The 18,935-nt window shown below is 33.4% G+C and overlaps 1 protein-coding gene across 1 annotated transcript; it reads left to right on the plus strand.

The window, feature by feature from the left end:
* Window positions 1–519: 519 nt before the first annotated feature.
* LOC132717877 (putative uncharacterized protein DDB_G0282133) lies at window positions 520–18,911 on the plus strand (the record flags this gene model as incomplete). Its single annotated transcript, XM_060701452.1, has 7 exons — window positions 520–592; window positions 2,479–2,616; window positions 5,684–5,739; window positions 10,263–10,340; window positions 12,145–12,246; window positions 14,792–15,608; window positions 18,734–18,911. Coding segments are annotated over 7 exons (1,312 nt in total), but the record flags the coding sequence as incomplete, so codon positions are not given.
* Between the last annotated feature and the right edge of the window lie 24 nt (window positions 18,912–18,935).

Consider the following 18,935-nt stretch of genomic DNA (forward strand, 5'->3'; position numbering starts at 1 on the left):
ATAAAATTACCAATTATGTGAGTCAATGCCTAGAAAGGGGGGTATATGTGTCGTTCGACATTCTTGTTTTTTTTAGAATTGACCAAAATTATTATTGTGCAATTCTTTAAGTGCAGTTTGAAATGAAAAGCTCTATTTACAAAAGTATCTAATCTACACATTTCAAGTTTTATGTTGTTATATCTGTTTTACAAAAATATATTGGTACTTAGACAAAACTCAAGAGACATAAAGCAGACAAAAATGCAGAAAAAATCATATATCACCAATTGGAAAAAAAAGGTACTATCAGTCTGCAATCCAGGACTGAAAGTTGTATCACATATTATGACATTCTCTTTATAAATATTTGATAAACCTATTCAATGTTTTTTGGTTGGTGAGAAGTTAAAGAATAGATTTATTTATTAGTGAGTTGGTAAATGTAGCTTTGAATCCTATTTTCTTTTTTATATTTTAGACAAAAATAATAAACTATTATGACATAATTACATATTCTGCTATTCAAATATATTACAGCTTAGCAAGGCGTGGTCAGAATCACCAGTCCTACCCCCAGCAATATAACAATACCATATCATCTCATCCAAAGGTAAAAATATGTTACTTGAATGTATTAATATTACATTATATTCTTTGTTCATTTTCCAATATATCCATGCACTGCTACCTCAAATCACATTTTCATACCTAACTTTAAGCAAACTCTCCTCGATTTTAAAACCTGAAGATTTAGGATATACGAATCAACTAGAATGATAAGATTAACAAGGACATGTCTAATTATATGTAGATATTCATTCTTATTTAGGCATTTAACATATTCAGCATAAAGGTAAAATAGGGCGTGTAATCTTCTAGTAAATGTAAAGACATCTTTGTCATTAATCTCTTTATAAATGGTTGTAATTCCTTGGTCTGTGGTTGGACATTTATAGGGTGCTAAATTTGTACACATAGATTTGTCAGATAAATATTCTAGTACCTTGGTGCTCATCCATACCTTGCTTTCCAGCAATAAGAGATAAATCTGGAGTAGTATTCAACTTGTTAAATAATTTAGTATTGAACCTTTACTCACTCAATATCCTCTATATGTTAATCATTGGCATTACAAAAATCAAGTGCAGAAAGCATATTTTACAAACTGACTGATTGATTTTTAGCTCGACTTTTCTATGAAAAGGGGAGCTATCCTACTCGCCCCGGCGTCGGCGTCGGCGTTGGCGTCACACCTTGGTTAAGTTTTTCGTACCACCCCACTTTATTTCAGAAGTATTACAAGTATGGCTTTGAAACTTACCATACTTGTTCACCATCATAACCTCCATCTACAGACAAGAGTACATAACTCTGTCAAGGTTTTTGACAGAATTATGGCCCTTTTTTGACTTAGAAAGTGTATTGAGCTTGGTTAAGTTTTTTGTACCACCTCACTTTATTTCAAAACCATTGGAGGTATTGCTTTGAAACTGACCATACTTGTTTACCATCACGACCTTCATCAACAGACAAGAGGACATAACTCTGTCAAGGTTTTTGACAGAATTATGCCCCTTTTTGACTTAGAAAATACATTGAATATGGGTAAAATCCACTTATTGCCTTAACCCTTTGAGATATTGCTTTGAAACTTTTAATGCTATTTCACATCATTACCCCCATCTGTACGCAAGAGAAGGTAACTCTGTCAAGGATTTGTTTTAAAAATTAAGGCCTTTTATCGACTTAGAATCTTGGTTAAGTTTTTAGTACCAGTCCACTTTTTGACTGAACTGTTTGAGATATTAATTTGAAAGTTGGAATACTTGTTTACAATCATGATTCCCAAACATGTCATTTACCAAGGTGTTCTGAGTGACGTAAAAATACCTTATTCTCTCAAAGTGGGTTTAATACTATTAAATTTATTTAAGGCTCAACTCAGTTTTTTTTTCTTTCTTACCAGCCCTCTTTTGACTTAAACATTTCAAACTTTGCTGCAGTGTTCAAGGGTATCACACAATTCAGTAAAATAATTCTTCACTAAATATCTTAATGCTCATGGCCATTGTTCACTTTAAAAATACAGAGATTCTTGTATTGCCTTTTACTGCAAAAACTTTTTTTATTGGCAAGCAATAAAAAAGTCGAGCGCGCTGTCTTACGGACAGCTCTTGTTACATATGAGCCGCGTCACGACAAAATTAACATAATGGGTTTGCGACCAGCATGGATCCAGACCAGCCTGCGCATCCTACAAACCCTGTCACAAGTAGGGAAACTGATAGCAACAGCATGGATCCTGATCAGACTGCATGGATGCGCAGGCTGGTCTGGATCCATGCTGGTCGCAAACCCATTATGTTGGTTTTGTTGTGACGCGGCTCATATGTTGTATTTGTTCTCAAAAGAAATTGCTAATGTTTGTAAGGAATAATAAATTGAATATCTCAATCAATTACACATAAATATACATTTATGTATCTTTTATTACAGCATTTCACAGCTGATATCAGAAGTATTCCACAATTTCATGAAAACCATTTATTTTATGAACCCAAAAATTCCCCACGCTATCAGACTTTTACCAGTCCTATTCATGGGTATCATCCCCCACCCACTGCAGTGTTCAAGGTATACAGTGTGTATGGACATGGGCTGTTTCTGTGCTTTGAATAATAGGGAAACTTTAAGGGGACCATACTTTATGGACAAATTTAACAAAGTTTTGTAGACAAAATATTAATTATTAAGAGTTAAATTTAGCTTGAAAAGCTCTTGGCAGCATATTTTGTTAAAGAGGTTATTTGAAAATGAATATGTTTTTTTTTTTAGATCGCATATCATCTGTCATTCACATCATGAGCTCTGTGTATATATTCTGTTGATGGTTTATACACAAAGTTCATCATCATGATATGACCTTGGGAGTTGTTATTTTTTTGCTTCAAACATTATCTACAATTTAATGGCAGGGTGCTTTAATGAAAAATAGTTCATTATTTCTGAGTTCTCATGACATATAGAGTACAGCCATAGTACTATTTAAGTGAATGACAGTTTTCGGTTCCAAGCTATAAAGAAGTATCATGGGTTGTGTGGTGGGTTTTTCACTTAATGTTTGTTTGTTTGTTTGGGTTTCGGTGTGTGATGATAACATTTTTGTCTTACAAAACAGTGTTTGTTTGTTAACAATCGTACAGTCTGCCAAGGCTCTATTTTTGTATTTTCATACTGAAACCCTTTAAGCTTTGAATGGACTGTTCCAAATTCAAAGCTGGGCAAATCCATTTCAGATAGTCAGCAGGATAAGGGGGTCTAAAATAATGAACAGATAGGCATTTTATGGCTGACTTATTATGGATAAAGCTAAAAATATCTTGTCATGTAACCATAACAATATGAAAATGCAATTTATGAAAATGCAATAGAAAAGGGGGACAATCCTTTTTTTGTTTTGTTGATTTTTTTTGGGGGGGGGAGAGAGGTTGATTACTATTTATAATGGATGATTTATTTTTGAAAGGTAGGTTTATGGGCATTTAGCTTAGCTTTAAATCATGTAACTATACAGAAAAAAGTAATCACAATGTGAAGGGATTTACTGTCACACAATATACAGCATATAGTATTCAGAATCGTTGAAGATTATATATAATGTTATCAAACCAAGGTTTTTGCTCTTTTACTACATTATATACCATAATAATCTCACCAAAATATTCTATATGGGAAGCAGTGCTTTGTGGGTAAAGTGTTTCACTTCTAAAACATGGCTCATTGTACCAAGCCCTACTGAGGTAACAGCCATTACTTCTTGTATAAGAAATCAGTATTGGTTAATTTCAGGGCTTTGACTTTTGAGTGGATCTATTAAGTTGGTAGCTTTTTACATAACTGAGCTTACATTCAAACTCAACATTCAAATGAATTGCTAATAATTGAAATAGTTGAATCATTTGATAAATTAAGTGATTGAATAGCCTAATTATAACACATTATGTAGCAAAATTATGAAATGCACCCTTATTTTAATATTTACAATTTTTTTATGCCCCCACAATGTGGGAGCATATAGCGTTGCACTTGTCCGTCCGTCAGTCCGTCCGTCCGTACGTCCCGAAATCTTGTGAACGCAACTCCTCTTAAACCGTATGGCAGATTTTGCTTAAACTTACAGGGATGAACAACCTTAATGTGTAGATGGTAGTAAAGGAAGGAATTTTCGCTGCGACCAAATTTAACAGAATTATGGCCCTTTGTTGATTTTTTCACTAGATACTATGTAGAAATTTTGTGAACGCAACTCCTCTTAAACCGGATGGCAGATTTTGCTTAAACTTACAGGGATGAACAACCTTAATGTGTAGATGGTAGTAAAGGAAGGAATTTTCGCTGAGAATTTGTTGATTTTTTCACTATATACTATGCAGAAATTTTGTGAATGCAACTCCTCTTAAACCGGATGGCAGATTGTGCTTAAACTTCCAGGGATGAACAACCTTCAGGTGTAGATGGTAGTAAAGGAAGGAATTTTCGCTGAGAATTTGTTGATTTTTTCACTATATACTATGCAGAAATTTTGTGAATGCAACTCCTCTTAAACCGGATGGCAGATTGTGCTTAAACTTCCAGGGATGAACAACCTTAATGTGTAGATTGTAGTAAAGGAAGGAATTTTTGCTGCAACCAAATTTAACAGAATTATGGCCCTTTTTTGATTTTTTCATTATATACTATGTAGAAATTTTGTGAACGCAACTCCTCTTAAACCGGATGGCAGATTTTGCTTAAACTTGCTTAACAACCTTAATGTGTAGATGGTAGTAAAGGAAGGAATTTTTGCTGCGACCAAATTTAACAGAATTATGGCCCTTTGTTGATTTTTAGTTTTCAACTTGTGGCACATGTAGTCCAAAAAATATTTGACCTAGAGTCATAAGATTGACAGAACAGTGGCGTGTGGGGGCATCCGTGTCCTATGGACACATTTCTAGTTGTGTATATGTAATAGTTAGATACTAATAAGAAAAAACTCTTTAACAATTTAAACAGCTAAAAGGATGGAGCAGAGTGACTTATTGTAGCTTTTTTAAAGCGTCATAAATTTTTATATGCCTGATGACACTTGTCATGTCTTCAGCAATCTTTTAAACAAGAAAATTCACACAAAGTATTAGAATGAAGCTAGTGTTAAAATAGTCATAACTATGGAAAGATATGCCATTTAGTGTGTCTTTTGTTTCACTTTAAAGTGCATTTCATAACCATAAAGTATATTTTTGTCACAGTATTTTTCAAGCGTTAAAATTGTAATTATTTGGTTAGGATGCCTTTGCTGTGTATCTAATCAACTGTTAAGTGAACTTGTGCATTTGTTTCTTACAAGATTTCTGTATTAAAACTAGTGTAATAGGCGGCCTATTCTTAGTCACTGCTTTGTGGAAATGTCAGCAATTTTTGTTGTTCATTTTGACATGAATCTTATCTTTACTGGTTGCAGATTCATTGAATTAAGTCATTGCCTTCTGTAACTAAAATTTAGATATAAATTTGAAAATGTGACAGTGAATAGCTTAACAAAAAGATCTTCTGTTTATTTTTATGTTTTTATAAAAACTTGTAATTTGTAAATACTTTACAAATTCTACTATGAAGTCTGTTGCTTTTTCACTACTTGTTTGTGTTCTTGTATTTTCAGCCAATAGATGCCATAGATGCTAGAAACACTATGACTGATAACAGAAATATGAACAGGTTGGTTATCTTATATAAATATTGTTTTAGAAACCCACTTATGAACAAATCCTATGGTCTGTAATCCTCATTATTGATCAGATTTAAAATATTGTAAAGAATAAATTATTGAAAACAATGGGTTATTATGTAATGTGCACAATATTATTTGTAATTTTGATATATTGTTTTATTTTATCTTGCACACTTTTTTGATGACATTTTCAAATATAATCCTTACAGATGCAGTGTGGCCATACCACGTGACTATGACGTCATTTTCGGCATCATTTCCAAGACAAATGTTGCTCGATTCGGAATTGAAAATAGCCGTAAATATTTTATTTCTGTGCCAATTTCTTTGGGATATGCACCAGTCTACGGGGAAAAATATAAGCTTTCCACAGAATATTGGATCGTCGTCAGTTTATAAGCCGTTTTATCAAACACTTTGCATAACCTTGGAAGTTGCTTGTATTTGAGCGGGCTTCAGTTGCAAGCTCTTTCGTTTTCTGGCGTTATCTGGTCTACGCCATGATTAAAAAGTCAGGTTTACATCAACCGGGAGTACGGAAGGCAAAACTCTACCTAAATATGTTCATATTTTTATTATGAATGACATAAATCTTACATTTTTCTCCAATTGTCAAATCTGGCACCTGTTCCAAGTCGAAAAAAAGGACTACAGTTTAAAGCAGATTTTAGAATCTGTTGCAAATGCAAAGCAACATGCCTACCGTACTCTTTCTACAATTTAGTTTTTTTATTGTTGATCTTTCACAGAGAGATTGTGGGAAAAAAAAACTAATGTTTCTTAAAGCAATTACACTTACATGTATCGCAATAGTGCACGACACGTAGATTAAGTCCTGTCGAAAAATAATATTTTTGGTTTCGTTTTGAAGATGTTTGAAGTATTGCTCATCTTATCCTATGTAGTTAAAATGTGTTTTATTCTATTTCACAATGGCGAAATTGATAAGAAATATATGTGCTCTTAGTGAGAGAAAGAGTTAAAATAAAAAAAAAAAAAAAAACTTTTGTATGCTACGGAAATTGTTACACTTTAACGCGAGTGTTGTAAAGTTATAATTCTATTTTTTGTAAAGAGTAACTGACAAACACTGACACACGTGAATGTGACGAATAGGTTCTTCTGTCGTCAAAAGAGAGACTTTTAAAAGGTATATATTTGGAATTGCCGTATTATAAATTTCTATAGAGTTTGATAAACGAAATCACAATTTGAAGTACTATGCACATAAATCAGTATATAAATCAAGAATCTAATTGCCACGCGCATTTACATGACGTTGACATTTTATGCTAATTAAACTATAAGCACTTTCATCATCAATAAAGAGCGAGAATGGAGACCATGTGGAGTAAACAAAGTAAAAAATAGTAAACAGATAAATGATTTAACAAAACAAAACATTCAAAAAGACGGAAATAACAATGATTATCAATAATTATATGAATATTTACATTAAGATCTGTAATAGCAACACCGGCAATATCTATAACTGGGGTCCATATGACACTGATGCGTCCATTGAATAATTGATAGCTAACATAAACTAAGTAAAATTACGATTACTTTTGAAGAGTATATTCAATTTTTATACTTCAACTGTCAAATGACTTACTTCTTTATTTACATATCAGATAATTCACTTATTTGGCAAATGCATTATGTTTATCATGTTTTAGATTTTAATATGTGGTCCTTTTTTAAATCTTAAAATGCTACAAAAATCCTGTTGAGGACATCTGCATGTCATGCCGCGTGCAATAATCCATGCATTTACAGCCAATGACCACATCGATAAGAAATAGTCCAAAATAGCCCTATCGTTTTTATTTAGTTGAAAGAGACATTATTGTTAAAACATTCTACTCGATTTAAATGTTTTAAAACCATTTGTATCATAGTTTGGGGACCTTTCTGTTGAAAATGTGTCAGGGTTAAATCGTATACATATACATGCACAGTGCGTTAACTGGAGTGCGGGTATTAGTTACCCGCACTCCAGAGCATGCCCATTGATTGGCTCATTTTTGCTGGGGTTTACATATTGTGACGGCAGAGAAAGGGAAAGCGACAGAAATGTCATATTCAGATGTTCGTTCATTGGTTCATTTTTGCCGGGGTTTCATATTGTGACAACAGGGAACGTGCTTTTAGTTTGACTATGATACAAAAGAGAAAGAACACCAAAACACTCGGCAATCTGATTAACACTCGGGGGCTACGCCCCCTCGTACAAATCAGATAGCCTCGTGTTTCGGTGCTCTTTCTATTACAAATATTCCTTTCCCTTCCTCTCTTTATTACAATGTGTATTAGTGAGCTCTCTGATAAAGCTGGGTTGACTGATATAATTAACTAAATTTGTCAGATATGCAGTTTATTAACATAAATAAATGCAATAATAAAATAAATAGTGTTTAGTGTTCCTAAGTGAACGAAGTTATATCCAGTTCACGAAAAACGGTTACCGTGGGTATGAAAACAGGATGTAAAATAATTTTATCAACGAGTGCCACTGTGTTAAAAAGCTGAATATATCATACTAAAACATTGCTACAGGTTCTTTACCAAGTATATACAAGTATATATGGTTATACGTATAAATAACTCTTTTCAAAAGAATAACATTTGACTTTAAAATTGCCGCGTTGAGGCGTAAAGTTCCTTTTTCACAGTATACAAATGGAAGTGATCCTGAATGTGCACGTTCATTGGACAGGCTAGCTAAGTCAAACCGAGCCTGCAACATTTTCAATTTGGCCGTTTTTGGCGATATTTAGAGTTTCTGTTTTCTCTCTATTTTGAATATTCTACGTTTAGTATTGCTTCATGACACTAATAGATTTTTCATAATCATTACCGTGAAAGAGAGAATGATTACATTCTTTACAAATGCTTTTTACGACTTTTTAAAATCACTTATAGCGCAGCGAGTATAAAAATCATTTAAATATTCATTTGTGTTTATGTAAATCGTATAATAGTAAATAAAATGTTTTTCATGGTTAACATAATTATAGAAAGAGAACAGTAGGCATGTTGCTTTGCATTTGCAACGGGTTCTAAAATCTGCTTTAAACTGTAGTCCTTTTTTTCGACTTGGAACAGGTGCCAGAATTGACAATTGAAGGAAAATGTAAGATTTATGTAATTCATAATAAAAATATGAACATATTTAGGTAGAGTTTTGCCTTCCGTACTCCCGGTTGATTTAAATCTGGCTTTTAATCATGGCGTAGACCAGATAACGCCAGAAAACGAAATAGCTTGCAACTGAAGCCCGCTCTAATACAAGCAACTTCCAAGGTTATGCAAAGTGTTTGATAAAACGGCTTATAAACTGACGACGATCCAATATTCTGTGGAAAGCTTATATTTTTCCCCGTAGACTGGTGCATATCCCAAAGAAATTGGCACAGAAATAAAATATTTACGGCTATTTTATTTTCCGAATCGAGCAGCATTTGTCTTGATAATGATGCCGAAAATGACGTCATAGTCACGTGGTATGGCCACACTGAGATGATTATTTGGGATTATATGCATTGTCAATTTTCCTTTGTTTTGATGTTCAAATTTAATTTATTTTATCAAAATTATTCATTATTTTATCAAAATTTATATGACTTTATCAGAGTTTTAATTATTTTATGGACATTGTTGAAGGAAACAGACAGGCATGATCTTAATCTTTTTATACGATAGTAACACACTTTGATATCTCAGTCATATGAGCCGCGTCATGACAAAACCAACATAATGGGTTTACGACCAGCATGGATCCAGACCAGCCTGCGCATCCAGCCTGTCAGGATCCATGCTGTTCGCTTACAAATCCTATAACAAGTAGAGAAACTGATAGCGTACAGCATGGATCCTGATCAGACTGCGCGGATGCGCAGGCTGGTCTGGATCCATACTGGTCGCGAACCCAGTATGTTGGTTTTGTCATGACGCAGCTCATAAAAGGATCTCACATTAGCTGCTGTACAGACCGGAATATCTAGCTTGAGGGTAACTGTTTACAGTTGTAATGAGGCTGTGCTGATCTTCTGCTTTACAATTACCCAAGAGCTAGATATTGATGTCTTTGACGACATCTGGTGTTTTATTACTTTAATTGCATATTGCATGTTACTCATAATTTGGAAAGAAATTACAGAAACTTATATTTTTATTTAGTACTTTTTTCTTAAAGTAGCAAATGAATTTAGAACTTCATTCATAACAGTAAAATGATGTCATTCAAAGAACGCAGTTCATTAAAAAAAAAAAAACGCACAGAAATGACATTTTTTAAAGCACACATCTTGTCTTACATGGGAGGTGTAAGACAGGTTTTTCTAGCTCTTGTGTAAAGAGTAGATAATCCTGTTTGATATGCAAGAATGATAAGTCTGTATAGTGCAATTAAACTTCAAAAATTATATAAAGGGAATAAGTATCTGAGTAAAAAAGTAGGTTTTGATTGAAATATCTTTTTATTTAATCTATGGAAATATTTCTATAGATATTCAGCATTAAGTATGACTGTAAACAATGTTGTATGGAAAGTTAGTGTTCTACAGCACTCAATGACCTTTCACAGGTATGAAATGGTTGCTATAGTAACACAATCCTAACACTTGGTTACCAGGGAAAATATTCGTTATAAAAGCAACTTTATAACTATGTTGTTTGTATATTTTGTATGGTAAAATGGCATTTTGGAAAATGAAGTCTCATACAAAAATATAAAATTATCAAATATATTGGTTGCCTAGCAACATTTGTATGATTTCTATAGTAACACAGTTTACCTGGTTATATGATATATTTGCTGATATTTGAAGGGTGTTTGTAATATTTTGACAGCATGATATTATTTTGTTAACCATATTTGGTAAAGATAAAAAAAATGACAAAAAACTTTTGGAATGTTATGTAATATCATTGACCCAGAAGTATTATAGGTATTTATGATTTTTAACCTTGACCTCACTAAATATCTTAAATGGACTTTTCCTTTAAAAATGGACAAAACCATATGTCATTTTTAGGGAAATTTCAAAATAAGTACAGACTGAATAGCAAACAGTGCAGACCATGAACAGATGGCACAGAATTGCTAGCTGATCTTTGACTGCACTGGTTGCATGGGTACGTTCTGTCACTGCAAGCATGATAAAAGTTGAGTAAAAGAATAAAACAATAGACTAACTCCTGCATTAAGAATATTTCTGTTTTTCCCAGCTAATCTATATTAGGTACAAACAAACTTTCACAGTTACAGCTTAGAAAATACATGCAACAGGTTCGCTAATTTCTTGCGTTGGGTAGAGGACAGTGAAGCTATAACAGTAAAAGTTTGTTTGCACTTATGGATTAGCTGGTAAAAACCCATGTTTGCCAAGTTCCGGTTAACATATATGAGAAAGATATATTTAAAATTAACTACATGTAAAAACACATCAATGTTCTTTGCTCTTTTATGCCAATATTTTTAAAAAAAAATTATAAGAAATTATGAATGTAATGTTTTGTGATAAAGCAGTTTGTTTTTTAATATTGCATGTCAGGTTGTGGTTTTTTGTTGAATGCTGTAAAGAAATGAAAAGTGAAACAAAATATTTGCTTATGTTTACAGTAATAGAATATTTGATTTGATGTTAATATAATAGCATCTCCATACCTTATATAATTGCATGTTAGTTTTCCCGTAGTGTTGTTTTGGTGTTGTAATGTACATTTTAGACATTTTCCTTTGTTATACATGTTTATTCACCTTTTAACTTGAGTGGTTAAGTTATTTAGGTTGATGACTACAAATGATTTTCATTGCTATTGGTTGATGACTGCAAATGATTTTTTATTACCATAGGTTTGAATCCCGTCAGTAACTTTAAATTCTTTTGTGAAGAATTGGTCCAACTAGCTTACAGAGGGTCATTGGTTCTACTTTGTGCATGCTTGGGCCTGTAATGAAATTCTGATTGGGCATCTTATGTCTTACTCCATCAGTTAAGCTGGAGAGAGATCAGAATACCTTTAAAATGACGGAGTGACTTTAATATCCAACCCAAGCAAAATAATGACAATTTTCTGACAAATCGTCTTCATACAATGTAATTACATTTCATAATTATGATTATGATTGTATCTTTTGAACCTATTTCTATCACTATCAAAGTTTGCTTAAGGGATATTTCATAACTAAAGAATGATTTGTATACTAAATATAGTATGCAATTTGTGCACCCATTACCAGAATATGTACAATTATGCTATTTTTATGATTTTCCAGAAAAAAATCCCTCCTTACACATTTACCCAATTTATGTTGTTTTAACTAACCACTAACCGTTATATAGATGAAGTCTAATATTGTACCATGTTTTATGTTGTTTGCACAGTTCACAAAGCACTTCAGATACTAAACTACATGACCTACAAGGTCAAAGTGAATTGGTCCCTGAAGGTGAACAAGGTGAAGGTCATGACCTCACTGAAGATAGGTAACTAGATAGTAACTCTTGGTTTTTCTCTGAACACAAAAATGAAGATAGGTAATTCTTGGCTAACCTCGGAACACACAACTTGTTCAGTGCTGAAAGTTACATTTCTTATTGCTTTTTTTCTCTGTGTAGCTTTTTCATATGACCTTTAAAGAAACAAGCAGTTTAGTTGTTGCTTTTAATAGTATTAATGGCTATTGCACCTTTGGATTGTAACCCCTACCCTCTTCCCTATCCCTGGAGAATAGCAGGGACTTAAAGGCCAGGCACTGGGAGGACAGTAAAATAAAAAATTCTCTGTTAAATAATCACCATATTGCTAGCTGGGGATACATCCTGAGATACTGTAACCCAACGAATATTCGCGACCAATTAATATTCGCTTTATTCGCGGATGGCCACGAAGCGCGAATATTTGTTTGCGCGAATAAGTCCGCACGATTTCGCGAATAAATTGGAGAGAAATTTTTATTTTAGACGTGGCTATGCAAAGCTACTTGACCGAATATATTCGAATTTTACGGGCACATGTTAGGAAGTAATGAATTGTTATGAATATTGCCATAAAGCAATAAAAACACAAACTAAGTAAACTACTACTATTTTATAAATATCAAAAGAACTCTATGTCAATATAACAATCAAAATAAACATCCTCATTTTAATACAGTTTATGAAATACTAGTAGGCCTATTGTCAATCACGTTCCGTATAGGGTACTATACGGAGCATGTGTCAGTTTTAAGTTTCTTCATATTTACACTTCTATACTAAGTATATGCATACAAAGTACTCGCACTTATTTTAAAATAAATGTTTGACAAAAGTGGTAAAACTATCGAGCATCACAAAAGGCTATTGTTTTTTGGATCCTAAAATAATTGTTTGAGTGAATTGTTAAGATAAAGGTGGTATAAACCTATCGAGTATCACAAAAGGGTATTGGATGTACATAATTACAAACAGTGAAATACAAGATGGTTTCATACTTGTGTCAATCTTTAAACAGCCTGTATAGCTCAATTGGTTAGATTGCGGACTCATATAACATAGTTTTCTCGGTTCGATCCCTGATTGGAGAAGGTATTTTTTTATGAAACGCTTGAATTGAATTTCTTAAAGACTTTTCTAGATTAAAAATGAAGACGAACGATGCGTACATGTACATATATAGAGAAAATGTTTTGATGAATTGTGATCACAATTCACTTACCAATACAATATAAGGCTAGCGTATTGTTAATCCCATTTAAGACACCAATAATGACCTCAATTATTGAAGATTAATAGTCGGCTAATGGATTTACTGCCCCATCGGACTTTCCAATCCGCGAATTTTTTTTTTTCGGAAATCAAGAAAACGCGGAAATTAATATTCGCGAATATGTCCGACCTCGGCAAAACGCGAAAATTTGTATTCGCGAAAATAAATTGGGTTACAGTATTTTGATACCAAATCTTAATCACTGTATTGACTTGGCATAGTGGAAGTAATGAATGCTAAATGCTTAACGTATCTTAATCCCTGCTATCCTCCACATTCTTCTGGGATTGGTTGCTAGGGTTACTCTTGACTAGTGCATATCCTTTTAATCTACCTTTTTTGTTGGGAAAATGATCTTTAAAAACTGCAAAAGGAATTGAATTAGGTTTATCACCATTAGATGAAGAGCACAATACATGCTGGCAATTATTTGGAATCCTCTACTTTAATTCACTGAGTATTTCTGTTCTGGGCATTACATTCTCCATTTTTGTACCCAACACTCTGTGAGGAAGCCTAGACATACACATGTAAAAAGGACAGTATTAATTTTCATTTACGAGACAGGATGGTTCTACCACGTTTGTCTGCTTATGCCCTTAATATTATCCAATTATATTATAAAATACCATGAGGAAAGCAGGGGCCCTAATCTAAGAGATTTTCATGATAGTGACCCTATACACTTTAAAGAATAAATAGCACTACTCTTTCTCACAATTTCATATGTTTCCAAAAGAACTAAGGATAACTTCTACTTTTGATACGTTTCATAATATATGTATAATTATGTATTGATTTATTATTAAAAATAAGGAAGTACCGGTAATTCAAAGATAAAGAACTTTTTTTCTCCTTCCCCCCCTTTCTTTTTGCTGTATAAATGAAGTGATACCTTTAAGACTATCAGCAAGATTTTATACAGTTTCTAATCTCACGAGTTTTATACAAATATTTCTTTTGTTCTTATATTGTCATAGGTTAATTCCTGTTAAAGTTAAAAACGTAACTGCACCTAAGTGATTATAACTTTCGTGATATTTTATGTGTGCATATTGGTTATTTATTTAATAAATTTACATATTATTCATTTGCTTATATAAGCGCCTTTTGTTGTACTAGTGCATGTTTGTTAGTGAACCTTAGAATTAGAACCCACACTTTATCTGTCCCCACACATTGTAGTACATAGCTGTAACACTTTTTAATGATATCAAAGTTAAAATATATTTCCTAAGCTTTTTCATGAGATATTGTAAAGTTTTGGCATGTATATTACAGGGGCGGAGATCAGGGGTTAAACAGTTCCCACAGTAGTGGTGGCACTATGGTGAATACACCTCCTCGTGCCGGACACCAGCATAGATTTGGTACCCAAGATGCAATAGCCAGACTGTACAGTAGTCCTTCTGGAACAAGAAGACAAAACCATGCTGGGAACCAGTCTGGGAATAATGAATTAACCAATCAAAATATGCAATACAATAGGAATTATGGACAGACCAATCAAAGCAAGGGTTGGAACCATCAAAACCCTCCCACCAGGTCCCACCATGGTCAACCACAAACAGTTCAAAGTTATGATAATAATTCTAATGTTGTGAAAACAGTGACCTCAAATAATACCATGAACTCTTCCAATCAGTCAGACTCAGGTTATCAGAGAGCCCAACAAAGGATGTATTCTGGGTTAGAAAATAAAGGAACTATACCACAGAACCATCAAAATGGTATGGTTAATCATTCAATGTCTCAGAATGCCCAGATTCCTGCCAACAGAATGTTTTATACTCAACAGGACAACCATCCAGAATCAAGAACTTCACACACATCCTCCTATACTAGTGATAATAGTTATGCTGTGAAATCACATCCATACAGTACCTCTAGACAGGCTGTGAATGACTCTGATCCAAATGCATATCCTCAGAAATCATTCTATAACCAGTCTAATTCTCAAACTCATTCACAGACTCAAAATTATGGTACACAGTCTGCTGCTGAAAGTAGACTGGGCATACAACCTTCATGGCAATATGTAGCAAATGGCAGAGTTCCAGGATCAAATAGAACACCCAATATAGAGCATAGACAAAGGGTAATTATTTATGTTTTCACTACTTTTTCAGTTTTGTAACTTAGTTACATAATTAAACACAGGGGCACTGCTTATAATAAGAGAACAATTATAGATTTAATTTGTTTTCTTTTCTGCTTTGTGAGTTCTTTTCTTAGCGAATCCATTTACAGAAACATATTTTAATGAAAGAACATTTGAAGATGAATGATAGTACATGAAAATGTTTATTTTTAAACTTTAAAGAATGGCAAGAAAATGAATATTTGATATATTCAAATTGATTTTTTTTCTGGAATAGTTAGGAAATATCATTTTATATTATTCATATCTGTATCAATAATGGCTTATGTATACCACCAAAGTTCTGATATGCCTAACTGCACATTTGTGTAGTCTTACAAGACTTTAAAATGAAGGGTGTTTCATCTAAGATAAATAAAAACAAGAATGTCGAACGACACATATACCCCCCTTTCTAGCCATTGACTCACATAATTGGTAATTGTATTACAGAAACTTGCCAAAAATGGGTACATGGAAGTGTTCAATTATGGAAAAATCAACGGAAACCATTTTGACATTTAAGGCCCATGTGACATTGACCTTTGACCTATTGACCCCTAAATCAATAGAGGTCATCTACTACTTATGACCAATAACTAGGTGATTATGAAGACTTTGTGATGAATACTTTTCAAGATAATCAGCGGAAACCCTTTTGACATTTAAGGCCCCTGTGACTTTGACCTAGTGACCCCAAAATCAATAAGGGTCATCTACTAGTTATGACTAATCACTATGTAAAATATGAAGACTTTGTGATACATACTTTTCAAGATAATCAGCGGAAACCATTTTGACATTTTAAGGTCCCTGTGACCTTGACCTTTGACCTAGTGACCCCAAATTCAAAAGGGGTCATCTACTAGTGATGACCAATCACTATGTGAAATATGAAGACTTTGTGATACATACTTTTCAAGATAATCAGTGGAAACCATTTTGACATTTTAAAGTCCCTGTGACCTTGACCTTTGACCTAGTGACCCCAAATTCAATAGGGGTCATCTACTAGTGATGACCAATCACTATGTGAAATATGAAGACTTTGTGATACATACTTTTCAAGATAATCAGTGGAAACCATTTTGACATTTTAAAGTCCCTGTGACCTTGACCTTTGACCTAGTGACCCCAAAATCAATAGGGGGTCATCTACTAGTGATGACCAATCACTATGTGATATATGAAGACTTTGTGATACATACTTTTCAAGATAATCAGCGGAAACCATTTTGACTTTTAAGGCCCCTGTGACCGTGACCATTGACCTAGTGACCCCAAAATCAATAGGGGTCATCTATTAGTTATGACCAATCACTGTGTGAACTATGAAGACTTTGTGATACACACTTTTCAAGATAATCAGCGGAAACCATTTTGACATTTAAGGTCCCTGTGACCTTGACCTTTGTCCTAGTGACCCCAAAATCAATAGGGGTCATCTACTAGTTATGACCAATCACTGTGTGAAATATGAAGACTTTGTGATAAATACTTTTCAAGATAATCAGCGGAAACCATTTTGACATTTTAAGGTCCCTGTGACCTTGACCTTTGACCTAGTGACCCCAAAATCAATAGGGGTCATCTACTAGTTATGACCAATCACTGTGTGAAATATGAAGAATTTGTGATAAATACTTTTCAAGATAATCAGCGGAAACCCTTTTGACATTTAAGGCCCCTGTGACCTTAACCTTTGACCAAGTGACCCCAAAATCAATAGGGGTCATATACTAGTTATGACCAATCACTGTGTGAAATATGAAGACTTTGTGATAAATACTTTTCAAGATAATCAGCGGAAACCATTTTGACATTTAAAGCCCCTATGACCTTGACCTTTGACCTAGTGACCCCAAAATCAATAGGGGTCATCTACTAGTTATGACCAATCACTGTGTGAAATATGAAGACTTTGTGATAAATACTTTTCAAGATAATCAGCGGAAACCATGTGGTCTACCGACGGACAGACCGACAGACAGACAGACCGACAGACAGACAGACCGACATTAGCAAAACAATATACCCCCTCTTCTTCGAAGGGGGGCATTAAAAGAGCAAAATCCACCAGTTCCAAATTAAGAATTAACATATCCATTATACAGTGTTGGCAGTTTAGTGTTCAAAAAATTAGCTATGTTAACAGTACCGGTATATTTTACCATCAGTCACTGTATATGATCAATACTTAAATAATGAAGGTGCAACTTGTATTATTGTTTGAAGAGATTTCAGTTTCAAAATGCTTAAGTATCAGACTGTGGGTTGTAACTTTTGTTGACCAGTCTGTGTCTTCACTGATGCCATAGGCATTAGTAGTCTTTATGACTGTTACAGTTATGAAAATCAGTTATTAAAATCTCTTGTTAGTATTAATAGGCTAAAATCATACAGTAGACAAAAATGGAATGTTTTTTTTTATTGTATTGAATAATTTCAGAATAATTTCTTGATAAGTCAACTTACAGAATATCTGTATGGCAGCCATAATCACCCATTAATTTAACTTATTGAGACATAATTTGATGTTATTAAACAAAGCCAAATTTTAGATCTCGCAAAGAAAATTACAGACACATTTAAGTCCCACAAGTTATTGAAGCATATTTACATTCTAAACAGCACAAATTGTCACCTTAGTGCAGTAACAGGTTAACTCTTTATATAATTTAACATGCATTAACCCATTACTGTACCAATGTGACAAAATAGCCTTTCTAACCCCACATAGTGCAGTGATTTAGTACACTAAATAATAGCTACTGATTTACAAATTTTTTTGTCAAATTAGAAGATGTGATTCACTTTATTCATTAGAAAAACTGGCCACAAGGTTTTTAAACTTGTTTTTAAGTTCATTCTCAGATCTCAGGATTTTCATTGGTCAGTGTATATTCTGAGCTTATTTCTGACCCATCAAATACTGAGTTTGAGCATAGAATCTTTCTTAAATTCTTTGACCTTTGACTATTGATGTTTGATAGAAAAGTAGAAAAAAGTCTTGTTATGTCACTGTTTTCAGAAATAATTAGTATTTTGATCTTTACAAGGTTTTATGTGAAATTTCCTTGTAGGAACACAGGCACAATACTGACTATGGAACAAATCCTATATTGATATAAAAAAAGGTTTGATGTCACCTGTTTTACCACTATCATGACTCGTGTAATTCACCTTTCATTTATGTACCCTACAGCAAGCACCCAGCATATTAAAGTTGGTCTGTGAAAAAATTTGATAAAAGATTTTGATGTTTTTTTGAAACTAATAAAAAAA

This window comes from Ruditapes philippinarum, unplaced genomic scaffold (assembly GCF_026571515.1).
Source record: "Ruditapes philippinarum isolate M1 unplaced genomic scaffold, ASM2657151v2 ctg15297_1_1_1_1, whole genome shotgun sequence".
Lineage (NCBI taxonomy): Eukaryota > Metazoa > Mollusca > Bivalvia > Venerida > Veneridae > Ruditapes > Ruditapes philippinarum.